General features: G+C 40.0%; 2 protein-coding genes and 1 non-coding gene across 7 annotated transcripts in view; 2 read left to right on the top strand and 1 right to left on the bottom strand.

Moving 5' to 3' along the window:
* Positions 1-10,655, top strand: part of PALS1 (protein associated with LIN7 1, MAGUK p55 family member) — a 91,282-nt gene extending 80,627 nt beyond the window's left edge. For all 5 annotated transcript variants that reach the window (XM_066278148.1, XM_066278146.1, XM_066278149.1 and 2 more), the window contains 3 exons: positions 607-809; positions 2,617-2,727; positions 8,737-10,655. In XM_066278148.1, coding sequence (XP_066134245.1) covers positions 607-809; positions 2,617-2,727; positions 8,737-8,913 — 491 coding nt within the window. In that variant the 3' untranslated portion in view covers positions 8,914-10,655. The remainder of the gene's footprint in view (positions 1-606; positions 810-2,616; positions 2,728-8,736) is intronic.
* Positions 7,804-7,940, top strand: LOC136337059 (small nucleolar RNA SNORA66). The gene has a single exon (XR_010731774.1). It is a non-coding gene; the product is annotated as a small nucleolar RNA SNORA66 (small nucleolar RNA).
* Positions 10,656-11,632: 977 nt separating the features above from the next.
* ATP6V1D (ATPase H+ transporting V1 subunit D) lies at positions 11,633-27,283 on the bottom strand. Its single transcript, XM_066278151.1, has 9 exons — positions 27,106-27,283; positions 22,437-22,554; positions 19,511-19,590; positions 17,858-17,925; positions 17,190-17,234; positions 14,805-14,908; positions 14,330-14,396; positions 13,205-13,283; positions 11,633-12,321 (listed from the first exon to the last, which is right to left on the bottom strand). The coding sequence occupies exons 1-9, from the start codon at positions 27,144-27,146 to the stop codon at positions 12,180-12,182; spliced, it is 744 nt and encodes a 247-aa protein (XP_066134248.1). The 5' UTR covers positions 27,147-27,283; the 3' UTR covers positions 11,633-12,179.
* Positions 27,284-27,450: the final 167 nt, after the last annotated feature.

Here is a 27,450-nt window from a genome sequence, read left to right as displayed (position 1 = left end):
TTTCATACTGTAACCTTAGAACCTAACTGGCTAGGGAAATTTTTTATCCATTTTATCAAAACAGTATTGTCCAGGAAAGAAGAACTTTGTTTTAACCAAATCTTCTTGGGAAATTTCAGTTTTTCCTAAGACTAGGGTACCACTTTCTAAATGAATTTCATTTTGGACTTCTTATAATTCTCTATTCAATATGGAATCAGCTTCTGGTTTTTTAAACTGATGCAGAAGACAGAAAAATTGAGACATAATCTCTGAACACAGAAGCTCTGTTTAAAATTTATATGGTACTTTATATAATACCTAATCTTATGGAAATAAACTTTGGGGAAAAGTGAGTAGTAGTATTTTAAATGCAAGATGAAGTAATTTAAAGTGTAAGCATAAAATGTATTAAGTTAAAAATTAACTATTAAGATACTAAAAACATTTTTGTTCATTTCTCAATCTAGAAATAAAACCAGTGTTAAACACCTGGGTTCTTAACATGTCCTCAATTCATATTTTATAACCTGTATTATAAAATAAAATTTTTTCCTGATTAACAGAATTATCCCCAGTCCTACCCTGATCCATGCCAATTATTTTTACGTGGTTTTGTTTACCCAGATACGACTCGGAGTAGGCGAGACCACGAAGTAGCCGGTCGAGATTACCACTTTGTTTCTCGGCAGGCATTTGAGGCAGACATAGCAGCTGGGAAGTTCATTGAGCATGGTGAATTTGAGAAAAATTTGTATGGAACCAGCATAGATTCTGTACGGCAAGTGATCAACTCTGGGAAAATATGTCTTTTAAGTCTTCGTGCACAGGTAAAGCTGTTTTGGTTTAGGGTGTTGAACTTAATGGTATTTTTTGCAAAGTAACTTAGTGGAAATGGCATTTTGCTCCGAGAACCACAGGACCTAATTAAGTTCTTATACAGCTTTTCCCTACTCATTCTCTGTGTGAAATCAGACAGATTGCTAAATCTCCATTTCCTCAGAGAATGAAATACGTACCTATCTACACACACGTACCTGTTTTCTAAAATCTAAAATACAGTAACTGTAGTACTGGTAGTACCTTAAAGGTTTTAGAGATTATAAAAGAATATCCCTTTTCCAGTTCTGATCTGATAAAAATTAGAATAAAAGTCATAGTTGTGGCTTTAAATACCATAGTTTAAGTCAGGGGTCCCCAAACTACGGCCCACAGGCCACATGTGGCCCCCTGAGGCCATTTATCTGGCCCCCGCTGCACTTCCGGAAGGGGCACCTCTTTCATTGGTGGTCAGTGAGAGGAGCACATTGACCATCTCATTAGCCAAAAGCAGGCCCATAGTTCCCATTAAAATACTGGTCAGTTTCTTGATTTAAATTTACTTGTTTTTTATTTTAAATATTGTATTTGTTCCCGTTTTGTTTTTTTACTTTAAAATAAGATATGTGCAGTGTGCATAGGGATTTGTTCATAGTTTTTTTTATAGTCCGGCCCTCCAACGGTCTGAGGGACAGTGAACTGGCCCCCTGTGTAAAAAGTTTGGGGACCCCTGGTTCAAGTATTATAATGAATGCTTCGTTGTATTAAATAATGAAACTTCCATTGGTTTATGTTGTTTGGAAGACTAAGCAAAAATTTAAAAATGACTAACAGATTGACTAAATTGATTCTCAGATTTTCATTAAGAAATAATTTTAGAAATTTGGGATTTTTAAGGTTGTTGTGGTAAAGCTTTCTTAAACTAAACAGCTTCAGCATAACACTTTCCTTAATGTGCTGGAATCCGCTGTGTGTGTGAACCCAGGAAACAAGCAGTGGTCATTAAACAAGCAGGGGACAGGAGTTGACTAAAACGGCTCTCTTGAAATAGTAATTAGGTTTTCTTTGTTTTTAGTGGACAAAAGAGTTTAGTCTCCACTATTTCAATTTTAAACATTTAAGAGAAGTATAAATGTTTTTTAGTAAATTTCTTCAAAATTCTTATATTATTTGTGCTAGCAGATGTGCCAGAGAACATAGAGAAATTAAGCATATTGTCTTAATAATGTTTTCAGGTTAAAAAGGGGGGGCTGCCCCTATAATTCCCATTTTGGTAGAGAGCTCCAGTTTGCAGACACACCGTCACGCAGGGGCAGACAAGGGGACAGCCACAACCTCTTGTTCCACACAGAGTCTGTTTTTCTTGGATATGTTTTTCCAGAATTACTTTTTGTATATGTATTTAAAGTCTTTCTCTCTGTGCTTGAATTTAGACCCTGGCACATGGTGAGGTGACAACTCATTTCTAATTCCTCAAAAATGGGTTTTTAGTACAGTTATTATACATGGATCTTATGAGCAAGCTATTTTAGCATTTCATAGTTGTAATCCTTCAGTATCATTCATTGTCATTACATTGGAAGAGCAAGCCAATAGCGTGTGTGTGTGTGTGTGTGTGTGTGATTTTTATAGGTACACAATATATTTTTACAGTGAATGGTAGGATCTTAAAATACTGTGAATTTTTTGTTACAAAAATGTTTAGAAACACTCATGGGTAATTTTTTTTAAAGATATTATTATATCCCAAGTATATTATTGGGAAGTAGATAAATAATGAAAATTACTTTAAAGATCCAAAATATCTTTTCTTTTCAGTCATTGAAGACTCTCCGGAATTCAGACTTGAAACCATATATTATTTTTATTGCACCCCCTTCACAAGAAAGACTTCGGGCATTGTTGGCCAAAGAGGGCAAGAATCCAAAGGTAGGGTTGTTATACTGTGTACTTTTCCATTGAAAAGAAACCTGAAACAGTCATGGCCATAATATGTCAGTGCTTAAAAGCACGTCAGCTTAGCTTTCAAACTGATGATTCTGTCTGCCGTACTGCTTTCCCAGAATTGCCACCATTGCCTCTGGGTGGACTCTGGCAGCTCTCCAAGAAGGCAGCTTTTCTTGTTCCCCACACATTCCCCTCTTGTTAGCCCAAATGTATGGTAGCCCGGGCATTCCTTGTCCCTTCCTCACTCTTCCGCAGGGAGTCTGTGGCACCCGCCACACACAGATGCTTACGGCTTGCCCACTTTTCTCTGTAGATACTCTGCATATGCAGGGAGCCAGTGTTGAGCGCTCCTGTTTTTCTTCTTTTTCTCATTGAAATTTTATATTCTGTTTGTCTCCTCCCTGTGGTCTTCTCACATGATCTGAAATGAAAATTTTTGTAAACTTATTTTATGTTCTGGACATGGTTGAGCAAGTCCATAGTTTACCAAACATTATTAATAATTAAATGAGGCCCTAGCCAGTTGGCTCAGTGGTAGAGCCTTGGCCTGGCATGTGGATGTCCCGGGTTCGATTCCAGGTCCGGGCACACAGGAAAAATGACCATCTGCTTCTCTACTCTTTTTCTTCCCCCTTCTCTCTAACTCTCCCTTCCCCTCCCACAGCCAAGCTCTGTTGGGCAAAGTTGGCCTGGGCACTGAAGATGGCACCATGGCCTCCGCCTCAGGCACTAAAATGGCTTTAGTTGTAATGGAACAACAGCCCCAGATGGACAGAGCATCGCCCCCTAGTGGGCTTGCTGGGTGGATCCCCAGCAGGCACATGCTGGAGTCTGTCTCTTTGCCTCCCCGCTTCTCACTTAAGAAAAGTACAAAAAAGTAATAATAATAAAATGATAATATACCAATTACCAGAAAGCATTGGCATTTCGTTTAAATGTGCAAAGTGAAAACTCTCATGTGAATTGCTATGTCAAAGTAACAAATACTTATTCTTTCTTGGTTTTTACTGATTTTTTAAAATATTGCTATTTAACAGAGGAATCACTCAGACCTCATTTCATTTGCTATGCCTCTCAATCTCCTTAAACGCCATAAAACCATGTCTTCCTTGGAAGTCATTCAGAAATAACTGCATTTATTTAATGCGTCCTTTCCTTTAATTCTGGATGACTAACCCTCCTTCTTCTACCTCAAGATACTTTTTTTTACTCTAGGCCTACTTAACATTTCTTACTCAATCTGTATGTATGGAAAGGTAGAATTTTTCAGTGTCTGAGACAAGACATCAGGAGCTTTCTCATCCTACATGTTGAACATAGTGTTTAGGCTAAGTAGGCTAGCTGGATAAAGACGTGTTTCACCTTTTCTTACTTTTTTTGTTTGTGTGTGTGTTTTTCCGAAGTTAGAAATAGGGAGGCAGTCAGACTCCCACATGCACCCAACCGGGACCCACACAGCATGCCCACCAGGAGGCATTGCTCTGCCCATCTGGGACATTGCTCCATTGCAACTGGAGCCATTCTAGCATCTGAGGCGGAGGCCATGGAGCCGTCCTCAGCACCTGGGTCAACTTTGCTCCCATGGAGCCTTGGCTGTGGGAGGGGAAGAAAGAGACAGAAAGAAAGGAGAGGGGAAGGGTGGAGAAGCAGATGGACGCTTCTCCTGTGTGCCCTGGCCAGGAATCGAACCTGGAACTTCCACATGCCGGGCCGACGCTCTACCACTGAGCCAACTGGCCAGGGCACTACCTTTTTTTACCTTTTGCAGCATAATCATAGTTCATAAGTAAGTGGGGTCAGAGTATCTATTGTCCTTAGCACTTGGGAAGATACAGAAGAAATATGAAATGTGGTCACTTGCTGTTCTTAGGGAGGATCACAACGTATGATAATACTCTGAGACTTAGTACCCAGTAACTACGTTGGTAAACAAGGAATACCATGGTTGTTCAGAGTTGAACCTTAAGGACCAGTGAACTTCATTCTACTTGTTCAGCCTTCTTTTCAGTTTTTGAACGTGCACACTCTTTTTTAGTTAGGTTTTTCTTCAGCAAGGATTCAATATGATGCCAGTGGCCATATACCATTTCACAGCATGTTAAACAACTTTCTTTTGGTTAATGGTCTCTGGCAGTGCTCTCATGGAATTTTTTTGCCTACTTTATTGTAAATTTTAGCCATCCCAAATTGAGTGAGGTCTAGAAAGATACCAAGTATACATACATATATTTATACATATATGTTTTGTTTTGTTTGTTTGTTTTTGAGAGGAGACAGACACACAGGAAGAGAGAGAGATGAGAAGCATCAACTCAAAATTGCGGCACTTTTAGTTGTTCGTTAATTGCTTCCCATACATGCTTTGACTCAGGGGCTCCAGCCGAGCCAGTGACCCCTTGCTCAAGCCAGCAACCTTGGGCTCAAGCCTTTGACCTTGAGCTTTCAAGTCAGTGACGTTTGAGCTCAAGCCAGTGACCATGGGGTCATGTCTAGGACCCCATGCTTAAGGCAGTGACGCCGTGCTCAAGGCAGATGAGCCCACGCTCAAACCAGCAACCTCAGGGTTTCGAACCTGGGACTTCAGAATCCAGGTTGTTGTTCTATCCACTGTGCCACCACATGTCAGTCCCAATTATACATGTTTTAAAGCACAGACTTAATCACTACCAAAATGTTTTAACAGTATACAATATGCTTAACTTACTAATTAGAATTTTCTAAATTTTCATTGAGGTTAAACTTACTGAGGTTAATTGCATAACTAAAATGCATACATTTTAATTGTATAATTCATTGAATATAGGCAAAATGCATACCTGTGTAACTACCATGTCAATCAAGATTTAGAATACATACTTTCATCACTCAAAAAGATTTTCTCATGCCCCTTTAAAGTTAATAGTTAATAACAGTCTACTTTGTGTTACTATAGATTTGTTATCTGTTCTAGAAGTTAATATAAATGGGACTGTACAGTATGTTTAGTTTTAATATTCATCTAACAGTAGTTATATCTTCTTATTGCTAAGTGCTCTATGTGCCATGATCAAAATATATCACAATTTGTTTGCTCATCAATTAAAATCCATTTGGGTTTTTGCAGTTTTTGGCTCATATGACTAAAGCTGCCCTAAACATTTACAGTTTTCAGGGACATATGTTTTTGTCCTCTTGAATTGCTGTTTTGTGCTCGCCCTTTGGTCCCATTTGCTCTACATTTAACCATCTTTTGCTGTTGGTTTGTAACAGTTCTTTAGTTCTAAGAGTTGTGAAGTGTTATCATTATGCACTTTCCTGATTACTTTGATAGCATCTTTTCACCTTGTCATTTAGGCATATTATGTGAAATGTCTCAAGTCTTATTTTAATATTTTTTTAATTTATATGTGGATATTAAATATTTTCTCAAAGCCTTTGTATCTTTTTAATGAGTTCTTTGAAGATCAGAAGTGTTCAATCTTAATGAAGTGCCCTTTTCAATTTTTCTTATGCTTAATATTTTTACTGTACAAAAAATTTTGTTTACTCCAGGGTTATAAAGATTTCATTCTGTGGTTTCTTCTAAAATCTTTCTTGTATTAGCTTTTACTTTCAGGTATGATCTCTCTCAGGTTCGTCTTTGTTTAGTGTAAGGTGAGAGTGGGGTTGGTGTTTTGTTTGGTTTTTTAAATCCAGTGGCTATCCAGTCGCTCTAGAATCATTTCTTGAAAAAGACGGTCCTTTCTCCTGACGTTCTGCCACCGAGCCAGCCAGCCAGGGCCTGACTGCCTTTTAATTTCTCTTATGTTTTATCTCCTTTGGTTTTCCCAGTGGTGCTTTATCACTCACAAAATAGAAGTGTTGAATAAAAACTCCTCAGTTTTAAGTCAGTGAAATTGCAAAATGTAAACAACCAGTTATCTGGTTTGACTCGAGTCTTGGAATGTGTTCTATCCAAATGGGGCTTGAGTATGGTAAACTGATAGTACAAACTCCTAGTCACCTTGCCCTGAAGGCTAATCTTACCCGTCAACAAAAAATAATTTTATTTTTGAGCAAAAACGTTTTGTTTTATTTGAGTCGTGAATTATAAGTTGAGAAGTAAGAGGAAATTAAAACAAATGATGCCATTTTGGCAAAAGAAGGAATAGAGCCTTAAATTCGATAAAGAAAAACTAGGTGGGTTGGATAATCATGTGACCCTGTGTGGGGTCATTTGTGGGGCTTAACATTTGCATTTCAACTCTGGTACCACAAAGTTTAGATTCTATTTTGAGTTCTGGAATGTTCTTTGAATGAGCTTTGAATAGACATGAGTTTCAGCAAGAATGTCAGCGTGCTCAGTGACAGCAGTGTAGCTAGTGCCTGTTAGGGAACAAAGGGCTCTGTGTGCGGAGCCAGACGCACGGCATTCCAACCGCGAAGCAGAGCGCACAGGGGAGAGCGCCTCAGGGCGGCCAGAGCTGCTCGTTCACGTTTCCTGCTCTTACACAGTTCAGCAGCTGAGTGATACCAGTTGTTTTGTATTGTGGGCCCAATATAGTATTGTTATGTGACTTTTATAGCTGAGACATACGGACTTGAGGTTAATTAGTTCTCTTTATTGACAGGGTGGCCCTCGAGGCAGTTTCACTTTCTTGAGTTGTGCCTGGTGATCAGGCACACAGCCTTGCCACCTGCTTGCCTGTGTGAAGTTGTTTCCCTCGCACAGTATTTTAAAGTAGCTTGCTTTATATCGTTTTCTAAACTGCTTAGGATGCTTTTTGCATCTTAAAGATGTTTGTATGTTGAAAAAAAAAGAGTTGCAATTTAACATACCAAGCTGAGTATTTCCCAAAGAATATATGATATATTTATATAATATGTATTATATATATATAGATATATATACAGTTGACTCTTGAACAATGGGGTTTAAGGATGCTGACCTCTGTGCAGTCAAGAATCCCATTTAAGTTTTGACTCCCCCAAAACATTAAGTTAATACATGCCCTTGGTATCTGCAGGGGATTGGTTTCAGGACCCCTCAGCGATACCAAAATTTTCAGGTGCTCAAGTCCCCTATATAATGTGTAAATTGTGCAAACTCGATCACTAATGCTGCATAGTGTTGCAGAAGTGAGAGGGACCAGGCTTGCTTAAGTAATTGTGGTAATAGAAATAAATGTCTTCGCCTCAGAAGCTCCTGAGGTGGTCCATTCTAACCTAGTGCAACATAAAAAAATGGATGAATGAGAGAGAGAGAGAGAGAGAGAAAAGAGGAGGAGGGAGGGAGGGGGGAGAGGAAGGAGGGAGGGAAGGGGAAAGGAGAGAGGGAGGGAAAGAAAGGAAGGAAAGAATGAAAGAGAGAAAGAAAGAGGAAGGGAGGGAGGGAAAAGAAATGGTTTCATCAGTGCATACTTCCACATCCACGGACTCCCAACTGAAGTTCGAAAAGGTACAGATATTTTCTTGAAAAACTGTATGTAAGTGGGCCTGTGCAGTTCAAACCTGTGTTGTTCAAGGGTCAGCTGTATATGATTTTTAAATCTAGGGATGACCAGCAGTGTTGTTATTAAAAAGATACCCATTGCATCGATCCTTTGCTTTCCCAGTGATGTCTGCATTGCCTGAGTTTGCAGTAGACAGAAAGAACGGGTCTAAGAGCCGCCACCCTTGCTCCAGCCAGAGACGTTCACTGTTCTTTTCAGGAAGAGGTTATGAAGCTCTAAAATATTTAAAAATGAATGTCTGTGGGGAACTCAAAGTTGACTTTTGTCTTGTGGGTGTGGTAAGACAGAAATATATGAAAACCTGAATCGCAGTATAAACAGATTATATTGAATCCCAAATGAGTCACAGTATGAATCCTGAAGATGCCAGAGCACAGGAGAGCACTGTGGCAGTGACAAGGTGAGTATTTTGAGAGAAGGAAAGCAGTGTAAGGTTATTTCTTGTTCTTCAGCCATCTCTGATGCATATATTTTGGTAAAGAATGGAGTTAACCTCACAGTGTTTATCTGCTCTTTACAGCCAGAAGAGTTGAGGGAAATCATTGAGAAAACTAGAGAGATGGAGCAGAACAACGGCCACTACTTTGACACGGCAATTGTGAATTCAGACCTCGATAAAGCCTATCAGGAATTGCTTCGGTTAATTAACAAACTTGATACTGAACCTCAGTGGGTGCCGTCCACTTGGCTGAGGTGAAGGAAACACCCATTCTGTGGCATGAGTGGACTTGATCTGGCACACTGCTAGAAGGTAAACCTGATACTCGAGGCTGTGACGGTAAGGTGGCAGGTGACTGAGACCTGTCCTTAGGTCTCAGCTAAGAAACCCCCTCGGTAAATTGTGTACAGCAGTCTCTATGCTCCATGGCTTCCCGTTCTTGCCTCATTGGGGGATTCTAAATGGAGGCTTTCAACAGATCAGTTCCATTTTATTCATGTAAAAACTTTTTCCACCTAAATCTTTTCTGCCTAGTGGTATTTCCATAAAAAATGTGTGTGTGTACACAACAGTCCGTGTCTCACATAGTTATAAATGATGATGTTATTTAACAGTTAACTTAAATGACTTCATGGTGGGGGGGGGTAGGGACTGTACTTCTGTGTACTGAGCTTTATTTGGTTAGAAAACTGGTTTGGTCATCAGAAATACTTTTAAAAAATTTATGTGTTGAAAGTATAATATACACACCAGATTTCAAGAACTTATTACAAAAAATATATTAAATATTGTTTATAGTGATTTAAAAAAAATTAAGGTGTCATTTTGGTGTGGAGCTACTCTGTTAGGCTTGAAATCATTTATATGTCTTTTAATTCTTGAAAAACATTCCACTAGAAGCACCAGTTTTTAGCTCAAACTTTATGGATTGGACTTCACTGCACACAGCAGATTCTGGTCTAGTTAAATGTACACAACATACAGATCTTTTTAAAGATAAGATTTTCTGATTTTTTTCCCTTAAATTGTCACAACTGATATGATAATCTTGCTTCCTTTCTCTGATCTGCATAGTACAACAGAATGTATATCACATTTTTATGAATGGCAGATGTTCATGTAAGCTGTGTTGACTGTTAAAAAATTGCTTTCTCATGATGTAAAGTTTTTTATATATGAGAGGACATAGCACATTTGACAGTTTTTGCATTTTTATATAGGATCACAGTATAACTTGACTGTGCTATACATAGGTAATAAACTGGAATTCTGTGGTGAAGATAGCTGCTGTACTGTATACTAATATTTAATACATTGACAAATGGTCATTGATCACACTTGTCAGCATTGGACTAAAATTCTGAGGAAAAGACTATGACAATTGACTTTGAGATCAGAGGGAAAAATGACCTGAAAGTCATTTGAACATTTTAGGAAAAATGGGTGGGGAGCGTTAGCATATATAAAGAGGTTTTTTTATCCTAACAAGTTCTGCAAGTAAATGCAATGGCTTGCTAAATCATAAATGTTTAAGCTAATGGGATTTTCACACTGGCATGGAAAGTTAATTTGTCATCTTTTCAAGCCTTTAGGGATGGTGTGATGTGTGACAAACAACCTCAAATGTGAATGTCTTCATTTTTATGATGACTTTAGCTACCGCATTTCCTATTCTCAAAGCTAAACACTGGAATAATATTGAATTGTTACTTAATTTAACGTAAGCAGTTGTTTTTAATGAGTAGTCTGTCTCAGTGTCATGTATATATATTTCTTCTACATAATTTTATTTGAACAAATATAGACCATTTGAGTTGCCTTTTTCTGTTCAAGTTTGCATGGCCTTGAAGTTGGCTGTTGTGTCTTACGTGGAAATAATTTCAAGATAACGTTCGTTAGGAAGAAAGTAACATTCCTGGCGAAAGGAAGGCAGTTCATACATGCTATCTCTTCAGGTGACAGTGCAAAACTCACCCTGATTTTCAATGGAAGGAATACAAGCACTTGCAGTTTACTTTCTCCTCAGGAATGAGCGGTAGTCTATGGTAGATGCGGCATTCTGTGAGCAGCTTGTAACTGACAGCTGTTTTCAACTCGGAGATCTCAAGTGTTGGCGGTGTGAGTTATGTGAGATGAGAGCTCAGCAGTGTCAGTGTGGCTGTTGCCCCATTCCAAGTGAGCCTCAGACCACAGAGCCACACTGGGCCGTGTGCTAAGACTCAGGACGTCTAAGGGGACAGATATTTTGGGGGTCAAGAAGTCTTACAGTTCTTTCCCCATCAGCAATGACAGAAGGATAGAAATGTTTGTCCCAGTGATATGGATGTGCTGATATTCAACACAGTCCCTAAACACGGTGAACAGAGTTGTTGCTGACGTCCCTGAAAGATAGTGGAAAACCTTGCCGTACACCTGGCTGTCAAGCCGCTGTGGCCAGTTCCATTTCCTGTCCCTCTGTGGTTGATTGGAGACCCCAGTGGGGGAGGTGTCCTTAACCATTTATAGGAATGATACCAATAGCTAATCAAATGCACATGTTAGTTAGTTCAAATAAGGAAATGTCTTCCTTTAGTAAATTTTCTTAAGTCAGAACAAACAGAAAGGAAAATAGTGTTTTAAAGACTAATCCAGACTTGCTTTCTATGAAAATCTAATGTCTGGATTTGTTTTCTTCTTTTCTCAAGCCTAAGGAATAAGTATTGATGAGGAATAATTTGAATGTAACTTTGTGAATGTGTGTGGAAAATATGAACCAGGGGTTTAGCCTTACTAAGGTAACGTTTCTGACATGTATTGTTAGTCCTGTGTACTCTCCTATATCTGCACTCTGTTATTTTGAGATGTCATACTGCACACTGTATTGTAAAAATAAAAGTAAAATTATATTTCAAATAAAAAAAGTCACTGAGTACTCTCTCCTGCTGTATTTATAGCCTCTGCCATTCAAGGTTTCAGCATATCTAATGACCAGTCAGGCTGTCTTTAAGTTCATTTTATTGTTTACACCATAATCACATTCAAATTGGCAAAACTGTTCTGTGACAGACAAAACAGAGACAGACCTGCCATGCAGAGTAAGATGCGTGAAGGTTTTCACAGAGCTGGAGACGCGCCACAGTAGCACTAGGATGGCTGCGGTGGCTCAGACCACAGCGCCAGGGTGTGCGCGTGGGTAGGACCAAACGCTCCCGCAGTCGCTGGCCTGAGACCACTGCTGGTTCCTAGGGGGATTTCCTAATATGCTAGGTAAGCTGGTCACTTCTAACACAGATGTAAATAGAGCAGGTGACACTTCTGCAGAATAAATTACAAATTCCTGGGCAGGTTCTCTAAATCTCATCTGTGATAAATGGTTGTTAAATTGGGATTCTGCAAAGGTAATCCCATAAATGGACATCAAGGGAAATTTTACAACCAATGAAATTCTTAGGCCAGAAAATAAACAGCCACACAAACCAAACCTGCACACAGTGAACTAAAATGGTGCTTTGTTAGGACTTCTGAAAGAACCAGAGCAGGAGAGATTATTCAAACAGAAGGTCCTCATCCTTCTCCTCGGCCAGAAGGTTGGCTGGCTCCTGCACCTCCCCCGACGCCCTCCGCTGCTCTAACTCCTTCTCAGATTTTTCCTTGAGAATCTTCTTCTTCTCCTGTATTTTCTTTAACCTGTGAAATAAAGGAATTTTCTAAATGCCAATTCAGTACTAAGATTTGTTTTCTTCTAGTTTTGTAACAAGGATAATTAACTAGAACAAATTTTGGCTTTAATTTCTATTTTAGTAATTTATAGCCCATTAAAAAGGGATTGGAGGTAGACTACAAATATTTTAAGCTAATAACTGATTTCAAAAGCGCCTGTCCCAAGGTGAATAAACTTTGCTATCCATTCCCTAATAATGGAACAGATTTTGAGCATTCAGACGTTTACTAAAATTTTGGATCACCACAACTTTGTCAATGAAGCAGAAACTAAGTAGCCTTTGATAATTAAGATTATTGATCATACTCAGATGCTATTCAAGGTTCAAGTCAGCATGTCTTCCCTGAATGTGCCTGCTTTCACCTGTCTCCCGTTTCTCCGAGTCTGGCACACTGACCCGGGTACACCACATATTCAGTATTTACTGTCCCTCCCAGCTCTAATGTTCATAACCGGTTATATACGTGCACCAAGTCTCTCCCAGTACTGCGCTAATTCTCTAATGGTCCAGTTGACACTATTACGTCATATCCTCTTTTCATGGAAGACATTCAACATGCAGTACGTACTGGTTGATTAAGTCCGTTTCTTTTTATGTGGGAGACACCCAGTTTAAGTCACTGTTTCACTTTTCAAAATAATCAAGTTTGTTAATAGTCTCCTCTGACCAAAGTTTTAGAGATACCATAGATGTCTTCACAGCCTTTAGCAATATTATTTCTTGTTTCATCTGTATTAGAATAAAATACAAGCTGTGCTAATTCTAAAAAGCATAAGCTAATGCGTCCACAAACAGTCTTTGGATTATGGAAGACAGAAAGTGGTCGGTAATTGCCAATTCCAACAAACCTATAGAACTCTTCTCGCTCTCTCTCATCCAGCTCTGTGATGATGTAAGCAAGGGTACGTTCAATCCGGGGAATGATGACTAGGGTTTAAGAAAATACACACGTGAGAACTTCAAACCTTTTTTCAAACTGCCAGTGCTCCTTTGTATATCACTTATTTTCTGTAATTATAAAGTCTATGTACATTTAATGCAGAAAACTTAGAAAACAAAAACATAAAAAGAAACAAAATGAAGTATAATCCAACCACCCAAAAGTAACTATTACAAGTATTTGGTATATGCCCTAGTGTCTTTTCTATGGACAGATAACACTGGACCATGATACATATGGCACTGAATTTATATGACCACAGAATGCAGTAAGCCGAGTTTTGAGTCAGTCTAAGGTTCTAGTTTACATAAAATTTTGCCTATTCTGCTTCTAGAATGTGAACTCGAGATTTGGAACTATTACCTCATCCATTTTGTTTTGCTTGCAGTACAATGTACGAGGGCTGCCACTAGCCAGCAGTCAGGAAATGTGTTTTAAGTTTTAAAAAATGCAGTAAAAAGGAAAAAGAAAAGAATTTTAAGTGAGGTAACTACCTCTTAACAGTAATAGAGCCCAAGCAAAATAATTTCTTTGCTATTCAAATTTTGCTCCTTTATTACCTTAAAATGGGAAAAATGTTCCTTTAATGAAAACTGAGTTTCTTAAGCAAAAATACTAAGCAGTCATAATTATTAAATAATGAGAGAGATGGAAAATAATGCATATTGGTTTGTTTTCAGAAACCAAGAACATAAGCCTAAGGGAGAAGGATTTCAAGGTAAATGTTTAATGTGTTCAAAAATGTATCATTCACTCAATCATTGGAAAGAACTAAAGAAAACACAAGAGCTCTTGAGAAATCGTCTTTACCCTTTATTCATGTATTACCAGTAATGATCAAAATTTTTCATAATTTTGAGCTCACCTATCTCATCTAACCCCCTCCTGTGAAAGCACCTAACACTTCACTGCTCTCTGACTCACTGCGCTGCCCCCACTGCTGTGGGCAGTGTTTTGCCACCTGGCAGGCAGTGCCTGGTCCCGGCAGGTGTGTAACAGGGACGAACAAAGAGCCTCAGCAGCTTGCACTCACCGTGTTCAATGGCATTTACACGTCTGTTGGTTATCTTAATAGCATCATCCAAAGTAACAAAGGAAGTCTAAAATAAAAGGACAAATAATAAGTACAGAGACTCCCTAAGCGTGTCCTCCTCACTGTGGCTCCACTCAGACAGCACTTGTAGAGAATATTTGGAAACCAAGACTACTCCTTTCCAACATGTTAAAAAAGCGTGGCTTTCATGCATAAACCATGTTACATTTGCATTTAAATCTAGCATTGACTGTTGCTGTTCTCATCCAGTAGAGTGAAACTACACCACTGCACATTCTGTTCATAACAAAAGTTTGGACAAGAGTGCAGAAGCCACCATTTCAGAAATCGACACATCTCTGGCTTGTTTCACAGAAGGTCATGAGAACAGTATGAAAACCAAGTAGAGTGTGCCGAGTCAAGAACCGAGTCTTCCACACTAAATACAAGAAACCAGGGGCAGTTCTCTACCTACCTGCAGTGAGGCGAGTTCCACCAGCAGTTCCACTGCTTTGGCATAATTCCTCTTTAATTTAGCCAACTGTTCCCCACCTCTGGCTAAACCGGTCAGTTCATAACCTGGAAGAACCAGTCAGACAACATTTGTAATTACAGAATAATAATCTTCCCCTAAAATTCCCCAAAAGAAGATAAATCAGAACAATGTCAGAATAGAAAAACAAATCCCCTATCACTGTTAAATGCAAACACGAAGTGCCCATCTCTCTAAGCCAGTGGTTCTCAAAGTGTGAGCCCTAGAAGATTTCCAGGTGCGCCCTATGGTATTTCAGAGAAATATGTAGCTATTGGGGACCAAAAAACCAACAGGGTTTTTGGAGTTTAGATTTTTGGGGGACAGAAGTGTGGGGAATTGGCTGTAAGCTGACAGCCTGCCCAACCCCCCACCTCACTTGCCTGATTAGGTTGCAAAAGGCTGTTAAGCTGTGGTGCTGGATTGTTTACACTACCCCCATGTTCCCCGGAAAGACTGGAGGCAAGTTTCTTCTATCCTTTGTCTGGTGTAAAGTTAAGATGATATGTATGGTGGGAGTTTTCTGCGCTCAACACAAGCATAAAAAGAGAGGAATTCTTCAATGTATTGACGAGGAAATGAGAGTTTGCCTTTCAAATATATCCCCAAACATTGAAGAAATCGCTAGGACACATCAGGCTCATGTTTCTCATAAACATAAGAATGAAAAAACTTAAAACATTCATGCTGGGACCTGTCAAATTTACTAAATCTTACTAAGAATGTATCTATATATATAAAAGATAAATTTTATCATTTTTTAAATTTTTAACCCCTCTTTTTTTTTTTTTTTAATTTTTTTATTTTATTTATTTATTCATTTTTAGAGAGGACAGAGAGAGGGAGAGAGAGAGAGACAGAGAGAGAGAAGGGGGGAGGAGCTGGAAGCATCAACTCCCATATGTGCCTTGACCAGGCAAGCCCAGGGTTTCGAACCGGCGACCTCAGCATTTCCAGGTCGATGTTTTATCCACTGCGCCACCACAGGTCAGGCCAACCCCTCTTTTTTACGAATTCTAAAAAGCATAACAAAAAATGTAACAAAAATATTTTTAAATGTCAGAATAAATTTAATTTTGTCATATTTATTTCATTTAATTACCATAAAAGCATGCTTGGACTTTATTTTTTTCTTTAATATTTGACTTATTATAACATATTTCTCAGAAATTTGTATATAGTGCGCCTACAATTGTTTGTAGGATTTTTTTTTTTTTTTGTATTTTTCTGAAGCTGGAAACGAGGAGAGACAGTCAGACAGACTCCCGCATGTGCCCGACCGGGATCCACCCGGCACGCCCACCAGGGGGCAATGCTCTGCCCCTTTGCCGCGACCAGAGCCACTCTAGCACCTGGGGCAGAGGCCAAGGAGCCATCCCCAGTGCCCGGGCCATCTTTGCTCCAATGGAGCCTTGGCTGCGGGAGGGGAAGAGAGAGACACAGAGGAAGGGGGGGTGGAGAAGCAAATGGGCGCTTCTCCTATGTGCCCTGGCCGGGAATTGAACCCGGGTCCCCCGCACACCAGGCCGACGCTCTACTGCTGAGCCAACTGGCCAGGGCCTATTTGTAGGATTTTAAATGCACCCCAACTTCAAAAAGTTTGAGAACCACTGCTCTAAACACATAGGACATGATGCTGAATTGTTTTCCACAAGGATACTATTCTTACTATGGAGGTTTCTAACCAACCCTCACTTAACCAGATTGTTGGAGTAACCAACATGCCCCATTCAGTCTGTTAACAGGTGGCTCTCCAGAATGCTCTGCTGCTTTATTCGAGCTATACTAATAATTTTATGTGAACTAATGAAAGTGCCAAAGTAAGAAGACTGTTGTTTCTATTTTTAAAAATACTACTTTTGACAAACACAGTAAAGATGTTTACTACTACAAAAATGCTGTCAAATTAGGAAAAAGTGAGACTATAAAAATCTGGAAGATTCAGCATTATGATTATGTCACAATATCCAAGATCTTATTCTACTTTAAAGAGACCCAAACTGGAAATTATAAACAATGCATTATGGGTGTGGTTTATGCAAAAACAACAACATGAAAGCCTAATCACAGTAGATTCATATGCAAAGAAAGACCATGAGCTTATATTTTTAAAATGTTAAATGACTACATTCATCTATTTCTAGGTTGAAATAAAATATTTTAAGACATGTACAATGTTTAATGACTCCCCACCATACACTTTGGTTAACTCACTGACTCCTGTCCTGACTGTATTAGATAAGGCTCTAACCTCAAACTCAATCTAGCACCATGTCCCAGAACAAGGTTCATTTAAAGAGGAATTAGAACCCAGAGAGACACACTTACTGTCAGTTCCTTCATGGTAATGTTCAAACACTGGCAAAGTAACACCTGTTAAACACAGAAAAAAGTCAACAGATTGTCTGGAATTATAACTAGTCTCAAGGAATGACTTTAGGAACGTGCCTCAAGTGTTCAGTCCATTCAAAGGTTAAATCAGCCTAAGTAATAAAGGGACCTAATTGTTCCAGTGGGGTTTTTCCCTTCAACTCTGAGGTATACTTAATATACAAAAAATTTACACATATTGAATATATACATTTCAATGGGTTTAGACATACACATACATCCATAATACCATCATCAAAATTAAGGTACAAAACATCCATCATCTCCAAAAGATTGTTTGTGTCCCTTTTCCTCTGTATGTGTGTGTGCGCACACGCACGCAACATGAGAACTATCTTCTTATGTTTCTAAGTGCACAACACCCTATTACTCCATCGGCACTATCCAGTACAGCACATCTCTAGAATGTATTCATCCTGTACAACCCTGTTCCTGTGCCCCAACCCACTGTAACCACCAGTTACAGTGGGTTTAACACGTAAAGCCAATAAACTTGTTCTAAGTAGAAAAGATTAACTGGGATATCAACATCTTGCTGTACAAACAGATTAATTTTAAAATGTCACCTTTTCTCCCCCAAGGGTTCTAAAAGGTTGAAAAGTTACCTGCTACATTATCTTTCTTCGCGCGAATCTTCACTTGGGCTTTATTGACATTTTGGATAACCGTGGTGCTGCAGGGGGAAAGGCCTGGGTTTAGTGCAGTTATGAGAGAGAGAAATAAACCTACAGGGACCCACTGGGTAAAGTTAACAAGAGGGAGATGTTACAATTATGTTTTAATAGTTGTCTTCTTTCAGAAAAAGAGAAAAACCACTGCTTCCAGAGGAGGGCCTCAGAGAGCATAGAATGAACAACATTCAAAAAATTAGCCGTAAGAAAATAATAAAAGAATGACTTTAAAGGGCACGGACTGCTTAAATTTTCAGACATTGGAATTTTCATCCTGCTAATGTAATTTAGAGAAAACTTTCCTTCTTTTTAGGTTTGCTGTTCAAGCCTTCTCAGTTTGGCTAAGCAGGAGTACAATTCCTTTCCCCTAGAGCTTCCTCTAACTGCCACCTGGCTTTGCCTGACTACTCATTGTTATCAAGAAGTGTTCTCCCCATAGCTACCTGAAAAGATGCACATACCGCTCACACCGCTGCCTCCCTCCCTGTGCTGGAATAGTCCGTGCAAGCTGTTATCCTACCAACACTGGCAAAAAGTCTACTGCCCCTCAGCTGTCAGACCCACCCACCAGGCAATGCTCTTAGAGAATAAAAACTAAGAATGACTAAAATCAAAACCCCTGAAAATAACTTGCACCTCTTCCCCTTAATAGCCATTTGACTCGGGAAGACACCAAACTTACATTGAGAGTAAATGCTTCCCTGGTATACACCACAGGCTTATTTGGGGAATCACATAACATGTAAATAAGCAAAACCCTTTTGTAAAGTAATAGCTAAACCATTTTGTATGCTTTGTAAAGCACATATCAACATGACAAAAGCCATAAAATTCATGCTCTTTAAACCAGTGGCCCCCAACCTTTTTTGGGCCACAGACTGGTTTAATGTCAGAAAATATTTTCACTGACCGGCCTTTAGGGTGGGACGGATAAATGTATCACGTGACCAAGACAAGCGTCAAGAGTGAGTCTTAGACAGATATAACAGAGGGAATCTGGTCATTTTTAAAAAATAAAACATCGTTAGACTTAAATATAAATGAAACAGAAATAATGTAAGTTATTTATTCTTTCTCTGCAGACCGGTACCAAATGGCCCACGGACCGGTACTGGTCCACAGCCCGGGGGTTGGGGACCACTGCTTTAAACAACCAATTCCACCCTCAAAAATTTATATTAAGGAAATGAATTCAATAGGAACAAAAATACATATGCATGAAGACATTCATGGTACCTTGTCTAATATTCCAAAAATATGAAAATCACCCAAAGGTCCACCATTAAGAGAAAAGCTTAATAAATGATGGTATGTCCAGAGAACCAGTGTGCAGCTAAGTGAAAATAAGGAGAAATGTTTAGTACAATGTTAAATGAAAAGGAACTATAAAATATTAAATATCCTGGGCCTGCAACCATGTAACAGATTCAGGTGGACAGGAATAAAGAAGGTGCTGTTTAAGCAATGGCATTAAAAGTGTCATTATTACTAGTAAATCAGTTGTCGTTAATGCTTACATCGTTTTCAATGGAATTATGAACATAAAAGCACTTTGATTTTTCAAAATTCCCCATTGAGTCTTCTTACCTGAAGTCCCCGGCTGTGAACTTGGCCTCAGCAAGTGAAAAGGCAGCTTCTCTCATCACTTCGCCCATCAACATTTTAGTCTGTAAAGGCATAAACCAATCCCCAATTCAACCAAGTTTATGACAAGGAAAAATCATATAATCGTGTTCCTTTAATAACCATCAGTCTTGTATGTCAGGTATGATGTAAACATTGATCTGATGATAAAATAAAAATCTCCAATTTTGCTTGAACAGTTTTGGTTATGGTCACTAACAATGTTGGAAAACCACGAGTTTTATAATTAAAAGATCAAAATAAAGATATTAAGAAATAGAAAACTGAATCTTTACTGTAGGACAATACTATTTTTGAATGGGCCCATGATGATTTGCTCAAATTAATCTCCTAGATTCACTGCAGTGCAGTCAAAATCCTAATGGCATTGTGATTCTAAAATAAATCTGAAATATTTAACGTTTGAGAGTATCCAATAACTTTTTTTTTTTTTTTGTATTTTTCTGAAGTGAGAAGCAGGCAGACAGACTCCCCCATCTGCCCAACCGGCATCCACCCAGGGGCGATGCTCTGCCCATCTGGAGCATTGCCCTGTTGCAACTGGAGCCATTCTAGCACCTAAGGCAGAGGCCATGGAACCATCCTCAGCACCCGGGCCAACTTTGCTCCAGTGGAGCCTTGGCTGCAGGAGGGGAAGAGAGAGAGAGAGAGAAAGAAGAGGGGGGAAAGGTAGAGAAGCAGATGGGCACTTCTCTTGTGTGCCCTGGCCGGGAATTGAACCTTGGACTTCCACATACTGGGCCGATACTCTACCACTGAGCCAACTGGCCAGGGCCTACTTTTTTTTGAAACAGAAGCATAACTGAGGCAGGTGGGTAGAGAGTTCCCTGACCAAGTATTAAAAATGTATAGCCACGATAAGGAAATAAATCTGGTACTTGGATAGATAAGTCAATGAAATGAAATATTCAGAAACAGCTCAGGATTATACTGGAATTTAGTTAAAGAGACCAACTGGCCATCCATTTACAAAATGATAAAGCTAAATCCCTAAAAATAAAGGTTTACTTAAAAAACTACAAAATAAAATATAGCAGAATATTTTTCTAATCTTTTTAGACCTTCTTAAGCATTATACATAATCCAAAAGCTATATAAAAAAAAAGACTAACAGCCTGACTGGGTGGTGGCGCAGTGGATAGAGTGTCAGACTGGGATGTGGAGGACCCAGGTTCGAGACCCTGGTCTCCAGCTTGAGCATGGGCTCATCTGGTTTGAGCAAAGCTCACCAGCTTGGACCCAAGGTCGCTGGCTCGAGCAAGGGGTTACGCGGTCTGTTGTAGCCCCACGGTCAAGTCACATATGAGAAAGCAATCAATGAACACCTAAGGTGTTGCTACGAAAAACTAACGATTGATGCTTCTCATCTCTCTCTGTTCCTGTCTGTCTGTCCCTATCTATCCCTCTCTCTGACTCTCTCTGTCGTTGTAAAAAAAAAAAGTAACAGATCTGACCCATAAAAGATTAAGATACCATTTTTAAGAAAGTTAGACTTGAAGGAAATAATTTTGGCATTTTATACACTAACTTGAATATACACAGAACTTCTACAAAAAAATAAAAGAAGAAATTCACCAAGAAAACCAAATTATCAGCAAAGATGGAAAGATGGTCAACCTCACAAATAATCAAAAGAAGTACAAACTAAAATGAGCGCTTTAGCCCAATAGATTGGCAAAAATAAACACCCAATTAAGAAGATTTTAAGAAAACAGATCCTCACTAATCATTTGGTAGGAAAGTATATTAGTACAGCAATTTGGAGGGCAATTTGGCAGTTACCTATCAAACATTTAAATGATTCTTGAGATTCTAAGACTCTTGAGAGCTTGTTTGGAGGTTGTAGCAGGGGAGCGCAGCTACTCATACCCTTGACCGAAGAACGGTCCTCTATCAGGGAAGGTCGTGCTCTTCGAATAAGCGCACAGCTTCAGGAGGGAAGCACAGAGAGCAGTGAGGCAGGAAGGGGACACCCGCCATTCCAGCCAGATCCGCCGAATCAACCCTGGTGATCAATGGGGTGACAGATGTCACAGCCAGATCGCCCTCACATTCAAGATTCTAACACTCTTTTCCAGAGAAATGCGAGCATATATACACAGAAGGATTTAAGAGTACCCTCCTCCACAAAATGGTGAAACTACACATCCATCAACAAAGTAATGCTTCAACTCTATTATCCATGAGATGGAGTACCATGCAGCTATTATAAAGAATGAGACCCATCTATATTTATTGACGTAGAAAGCTGTCCATACTCTTCCGTGGAGTGAAGGAAGGGGGAGTGGGGCAGAAAGTATTATAGATATAGATATAAAATAGGTGCATGTTTGTTACTAAAAACATCTGTGTGTGGACATACAGCCACACATGATACTCCCAGTATATACTTTACAAAAGCAGTCCTTGTGGTATGTGCTACCCAAGTGAGAGACTGAGAGATGAGGGAGAGGGGGAGAAGGGGAGGGAGAAAGGAAGTAGGGGAGGGAGAAAGGGAGAAGGGGAGGGGGAAGAGAGGGATGGCCTCCTCTCTGAAGAGACCAGAATGGCCAGAAGTTCCAGGAAAAGAGCACTTCAGGCAGAAGAAGCCTAACACAAAAGCGCTGGAGGAGACTGTTAGGAAGATCGCAACACATAAGGTCAGAGGGGCAGGCCGGTCAGATCAGATCAACTGGGGCTACTGGGCAAGAATAGGAGCTTGGATTTTATTAAATGAACTAGGTGGAACTCATCACTCTATAACGGTACTTTTACTTTTGAAAGAAAAATATTAAAATAACAGAAAAATTAAAATGGCAACAGCCGTGCTGGATTTTCCTTAGCTATTTCTAAGGTATTGTAAAGACTGTTCTAAGCAAGTTCATTCTACCTCTATGATCTTCTTTAGGATCTGTCGGAATCGTAGAGTTAAGGCATCAGATTTTTTCTTCAGGAGGTTTCGTCCTGTCTGTGCTCCTTTTAATCGAGCCTTCATAATGGTCTGTGCCCTATATAAATGAAATGAAAGACATTCATTCCCATTGTTTAAAAGAAAAATACCTTCCCAATGTTAAAATTACATTTTATTCTTTGATGTCTTCAGAGTAATATACAGCATTTATAGCAGACAGGTTTAATTGGTTTCTCAGTAATGCAGATTGCCACCCTCAAGTGTTCCAGGGGTAAAAAGTTTATTTCTTTAAAACTGAAATAATGTTTTAATCAATACCTGGAATAAATGTTTACGAACTCATAATAAAATTTATCAGGAACACTATTTTTCGATACTAGCATCGTTTAAATACTTACTTGATTTGTAAATTAAAACTATTTCCATTCGAAAAGTATAAAGGATTTTTGTTTTATTGACTTCAGCGAGAGAGGAAGGGAGAGCAAGAGAGAGACAGGAACATGGAGCCGTGCCTGTATGTGCCCTGACTGGGGATCGAACCAGCAGCCTCTGTGCTTTGGGTTGATGCTCTAACCAAATGAGCTATTTGGCCAAGGCATAAAGTTTTTATATCAAAGTTCACAATGCACTTATCTTCAGGAGCAACAATTCCACTCTGAGGAACTTATACTACAGATTTATTCCAACATGTATACAAAACCATGTACAAGGTTAAGTGTTCCAGCATTAGTTCTCGTACCAAATGGGGGCAAACAAGTTCATGTTCCATAAATTATGGTTCATTATACAATGGGATGATACGCAGTCATAAAAGAAAGAGGAAGGTAATTCTACATGTGCTCCCTATATTACAGGGTATTAGCTATGCAAAGTAAGGAAGGATAAATATGCATTTATAGATAGAATAGACTAAAAAGCGTTCACAGAAACTGGTAACAGTTTCCTTTGGGAGATGTGGCTGACTGGCAAAAAAAGATTTTCTTTTAACTACCATATTCTTTTGTAGCTTTTGTATTTTATTTCACAACGTATTTTTCTACTAAAAGTGTGGTATTAAAGTGTTTTGATATCATCAATCAAGACCCTACTACCAATCATTTTACTAATTTGTAGGTGACTTTACCTAACAAATGAATCTATCTTCGGGTAACTTATAAATGACATATATAAATAGACTCCTGAAAGGCAATAAGCTACTCAAGTCTCCTTACCTCCTATTTCAATCTTTCCCATCAGAAACCCCAATACCAAAGTCAAAAAACCACCAGCTGATACATTTCTGTTCTTGCTACCGTGTGCCAGATAAAAGTTAATAGAAAACAAGTGGAAAACAATATTCAAGAACAGATTATCTAACTTAGATACTTAAAGTGATTTAAGGGGATATAATGTCATATGAATGGTGTTATAACCAACTGCATCATAGTGACTATTAATGGACCTTTTGGGTAAATTTTCAGATTACATGGAAATGTTTTACCAAAAGGCAAATGTTACGGAGACAATTCTATAGCTGGAAGGAACTTTATTCATTTCCTGAAAGTTAGGAAAATGAGACTCAGAAAAATGACACAACTTTCCCAAGGTCAAAGAAAAAGCAGAGCAGGACTTGAACCAGATTTCTGAATCCAGTGACTTGCCCAAGGCTCAAACTCGGGCTAAAACCTAGGTCCACTGTATCCCAGTTACATGGGGCGGTGCCTCCCCTACAGATTATAAATAGCACCAAATGAACAGCTCTCTCGTATCTGTCAGGGGCTGACTTTGCACTGACTGGAGGTCTAACCAAGTGAAGCAGGTTCAGTTTCCTGCCTGAGCAGGACCTAACCACCCCAGTGTGTACATTTAAACATAACGGACTGTTGACACTAACCACCAGAATGTGGACTCAAAGAGCTGGATCAAATTTAAGTCAGACTCCAAAAATGCAGACTCTGGCAATTTCATAATAAAAAGGCACACTTGTTGCCTGACCTGTGGTGGCACAGTGGATAAAGCATAGACCTGGAATGCTGAGGTCGCCAGTTCGAAACCCTGGGCTTGCCTGGTCAAGGCACATATGGGAGTTGATGCTTCCTGTTCCTCCCCCCTTCTTTCTCTCTCTTACTTTCTCTAAAATGAATAAATAAAATATTTTTTTTAAAAAGGCACACTTGTTGATAAAATTGAATTTACCATGCTAATTTAAATTTCCTCCTAGGTAATGGCACCTCTGTAAAATAAGAAAACCTTTTACTCTTGACACCCAAAGTGACTTGCCCCGGGCTTCCCGCCCTTGTAAGTATAACCTGGATTTGACTAATTTCTCTTGACTTCACATCCTTCAAGCTTCTTTTGGTTCTACCCTAAACTTGTTTTTCTCTCTGGTGCACAAGTGGGTGCCAGCTCCATTGTTCAGACTAACTGGAACTGTCTGAAACAGAAGTCACTAGTGTATTTTCTAGCCTAGCTCTTAAAAATGCCTGTTCTTTCAAAAATTTGAGAGCTGCTCAGCCCTTTTAAAAAGGGTCTGACCTTCAGCTAGGATGATAACTTTGTTTCCAGATGAATCAAAGACATCTGATTACATGACAAAGTACCTGGGGGAAAATATTTGTAGAGAAGCAGTTCTTCCCTGCACCTGATTTTCCTCCTAGAACAGCAAGCTGAGTGCCCTCAAATAGCAATTCCCCCCTTCTCAAACCTATCACATTCTTCTTGTCGAAGGCCAAAGAAGTCTATTTTCACCTTTTAAAATAAAACAAACAAAAATGTTAACATTCTGACTACTAAGATAAACACAGCCAAACTTGAGCGGAAGCAGTGAAATCAGGTTTTACTTAGTAACCACCAACGTAGGGGCAAGAGCTGAGCTCCCTTCTGATTTGTGCAGAGGTGACCCGGCATTTTAATGGAAGAATAGGGAGAGGAATAAGGGGACTCAAGTAGAGTCAGGTAAGTAAAAAGACAAAGAACTGGTCAGTGGAGATACAATTGCGCCAGCTGTGTCTGCCAGCTGGCAATTATGGAAGTTAGGATTCTAGCCTCACAGACATCCTTCCTGATGATTACGTTTCAAAGAAATGGTTTTTAGGTCCTTGAGAAACATACCTCTAATCTGGAGAAGAGACATAAACAACTCAATGGGAAAATGAAGGATTCCTAATTGTAAGCCCTCGGTACATGCTCTAGGAAAGGAAGGTCAGGGATCTACCAGCAGGAGTTGGCGTTAGAACAGTCAACTCTCCTGGCAGCGCTGAGCTTTTCTCAGGCAGACATTTTAACGGGGGCTGGTGTCATCCTAGGAACACACAGCCTTAGGCTGCTGGAAGCTATGCTGGAGCTTGGCTATCTCTCAATGTAGAGGTTTGGAGAGTCGGTCATCAAGTGCTGAAAATTCTTCAGTTCTCCTTACCCCAGCACAGTCCTGGCCCTTACTGATTTCACAAGCACTGCCTTTCTCCACAACTGACTTGATTCCCACCTAGGACAAACTGCTGTTACTGAAAGTAAAAAGCAATACACAAAAAGCCAAAACTTCATTTCACTGAGAGCTGGCAGAAATCTAGGTTTATGGTTTGAAAATAACTCTTTCATTTTCAGAGTCCTCAGATTCTCTGAGAAAAAGCCAGGATGAAGAAAAACAACAGAATACTTACAAAAAGATCAGACTACAATAAAGATCTAAATGTCAGATTTTCTTCTCACTGAAAAAAAGAGGAAGAGGAAAAAAAGGAAGAGAGGACAAATAATCTTTACTTTCCTCACTCACATAGTTAGGTACATTTGAGAAAACCTCAAAATTTTCTTTACAGACTGGCCAAAAACCTAGGGCGATGTGCTATTTCTCCTGCCAATGAAATCAGGCCAAAAGAGAAAGCCAGCCCAAAGCTGAGCAGATGCCAAAGCATGGGTTCATTCAAGGAACACTTTTTGTGGACTGTCTGTGGATTAATAATCGACACACCGTCATCCTGAAGAGAGCTCACAGACCAGTGGGAAACGTATGTAAACAAATACGATCCACTTTACAGCGTGATGGGTAACATTAACAGAGGACCAGGCAAGGCGCAATGGTGACAGTGCAAGGGGAGCGCCTCAGAAACTGAGGGATAACTTCCCACCGCAGGTGACATTTCACGGGATCCTGGAAAACGACTAAGGGGATCTAAGATCGAATCTGACGTCCACGTTAGGGCATTTCGATTCGACACCCAATTCGCCTTATAAGTCTCTTCTATATGCTTCCCACTGCGGTAAACTTCCCTTCTCAATCCACTTATCAAACCTCGTTGGCTTGTCCATCTCTCCGCTAAACAGAGCTGTTAAAGCAGGAGTAGCGACGGACTCGGTTATATAAATCCAGTGCCCGGTTCAACAGGGAGTGTGGAATGAATGGCTCGATTACTGAGTAGGCTCAGCGGACCTCCACACCAGCCAGCAGGCCGGGCGTCTGTTCTTATGGGCTGGAAGCGCTGTTCGGTTCAAAGGAATGTATGCGGGGCCGTCAAAGAGCCATGCCCTGAACTCACGAAAAGAGACCGGGAGCGCGCAGGATCCGCCCAGGAAATAAGGAACCTGGCTGCCGGTCCGGGGGACGGAGGAACCGAGAATCCCGCCAGGCGTTCCTGAACCTGATGAGGGCTGCTGGTCCCATTCTTTTACTTACATTCGTGAGGGAAAGACTTCAATTCGGTCTTTGCCCGACATCCTGACGACTACTGTCCGGCTCGGATTCCCGGCCGAGTAATCGTGGCTACTACAGACCCAACCACGGTATCTTCCTCTACTGGAGTCAGCTGGTCGTGTCACTTGACCCGCCCCCCTTCCCTCGCGTTGCTAAGAGGCCGCAAGGATACTCATTCTCCACTTCCGCTTCCTGTTGGCTGGGGGCGGATAGAGGGCTGTGGGCAGGCGGAAGGGGCGGGCGTGAAGATAACGATGCCCGGATGATGAGGCGCGCACACCACGAGACGGCCCCCTCAGTTCCGGTTCGCTTCCTAGCCCCTCCCGC

Source organism: Saccopteryx bilineata, chromosome 4 (genome assembly GCF_036850765.1).
Source record: "Saccopteryx bilineata isolate mSacBil1 chromosome 4, mSacBil1_pri_phased_curated, whole genome shotgun sequence".
Taxonomy (NCBI): domain Eukaryota; kingdom Metazoa; phylum Chordata; class Mammalia; order Chiroptera; family Emballonuridae; genus Saccopteryx; species Saccopteryx bilineata.
The sequence above is the reverse complement of the archived record's forward strand: the minus strand, read 5'-3'. Positions and strand labels throughout refer to the sequence as shown.

Coding starts and splice junctions, on each gene's coding strand:
- ATP6V1D (XM_066278151.1), bottom strand. CDS start 27,146: ATGTCGGGCAAAGACCGAATTGAAGTCTTTCCCTCACGAAT. Junction 14,909..17,189: donor TTACCATGAAGGAACTGACA/GTAAGTGTGTCT, acceptor TGGTTCTTCCAG/GTTATGAACTGACCGGTTTA. Junction 12,322..13,204: donor GAGCGAGAAGAGTTCTATAG/GTTTGTTGGAAT, acceptor TTTATTTCACAG/GTTAAAGAAAATACAGGAGA.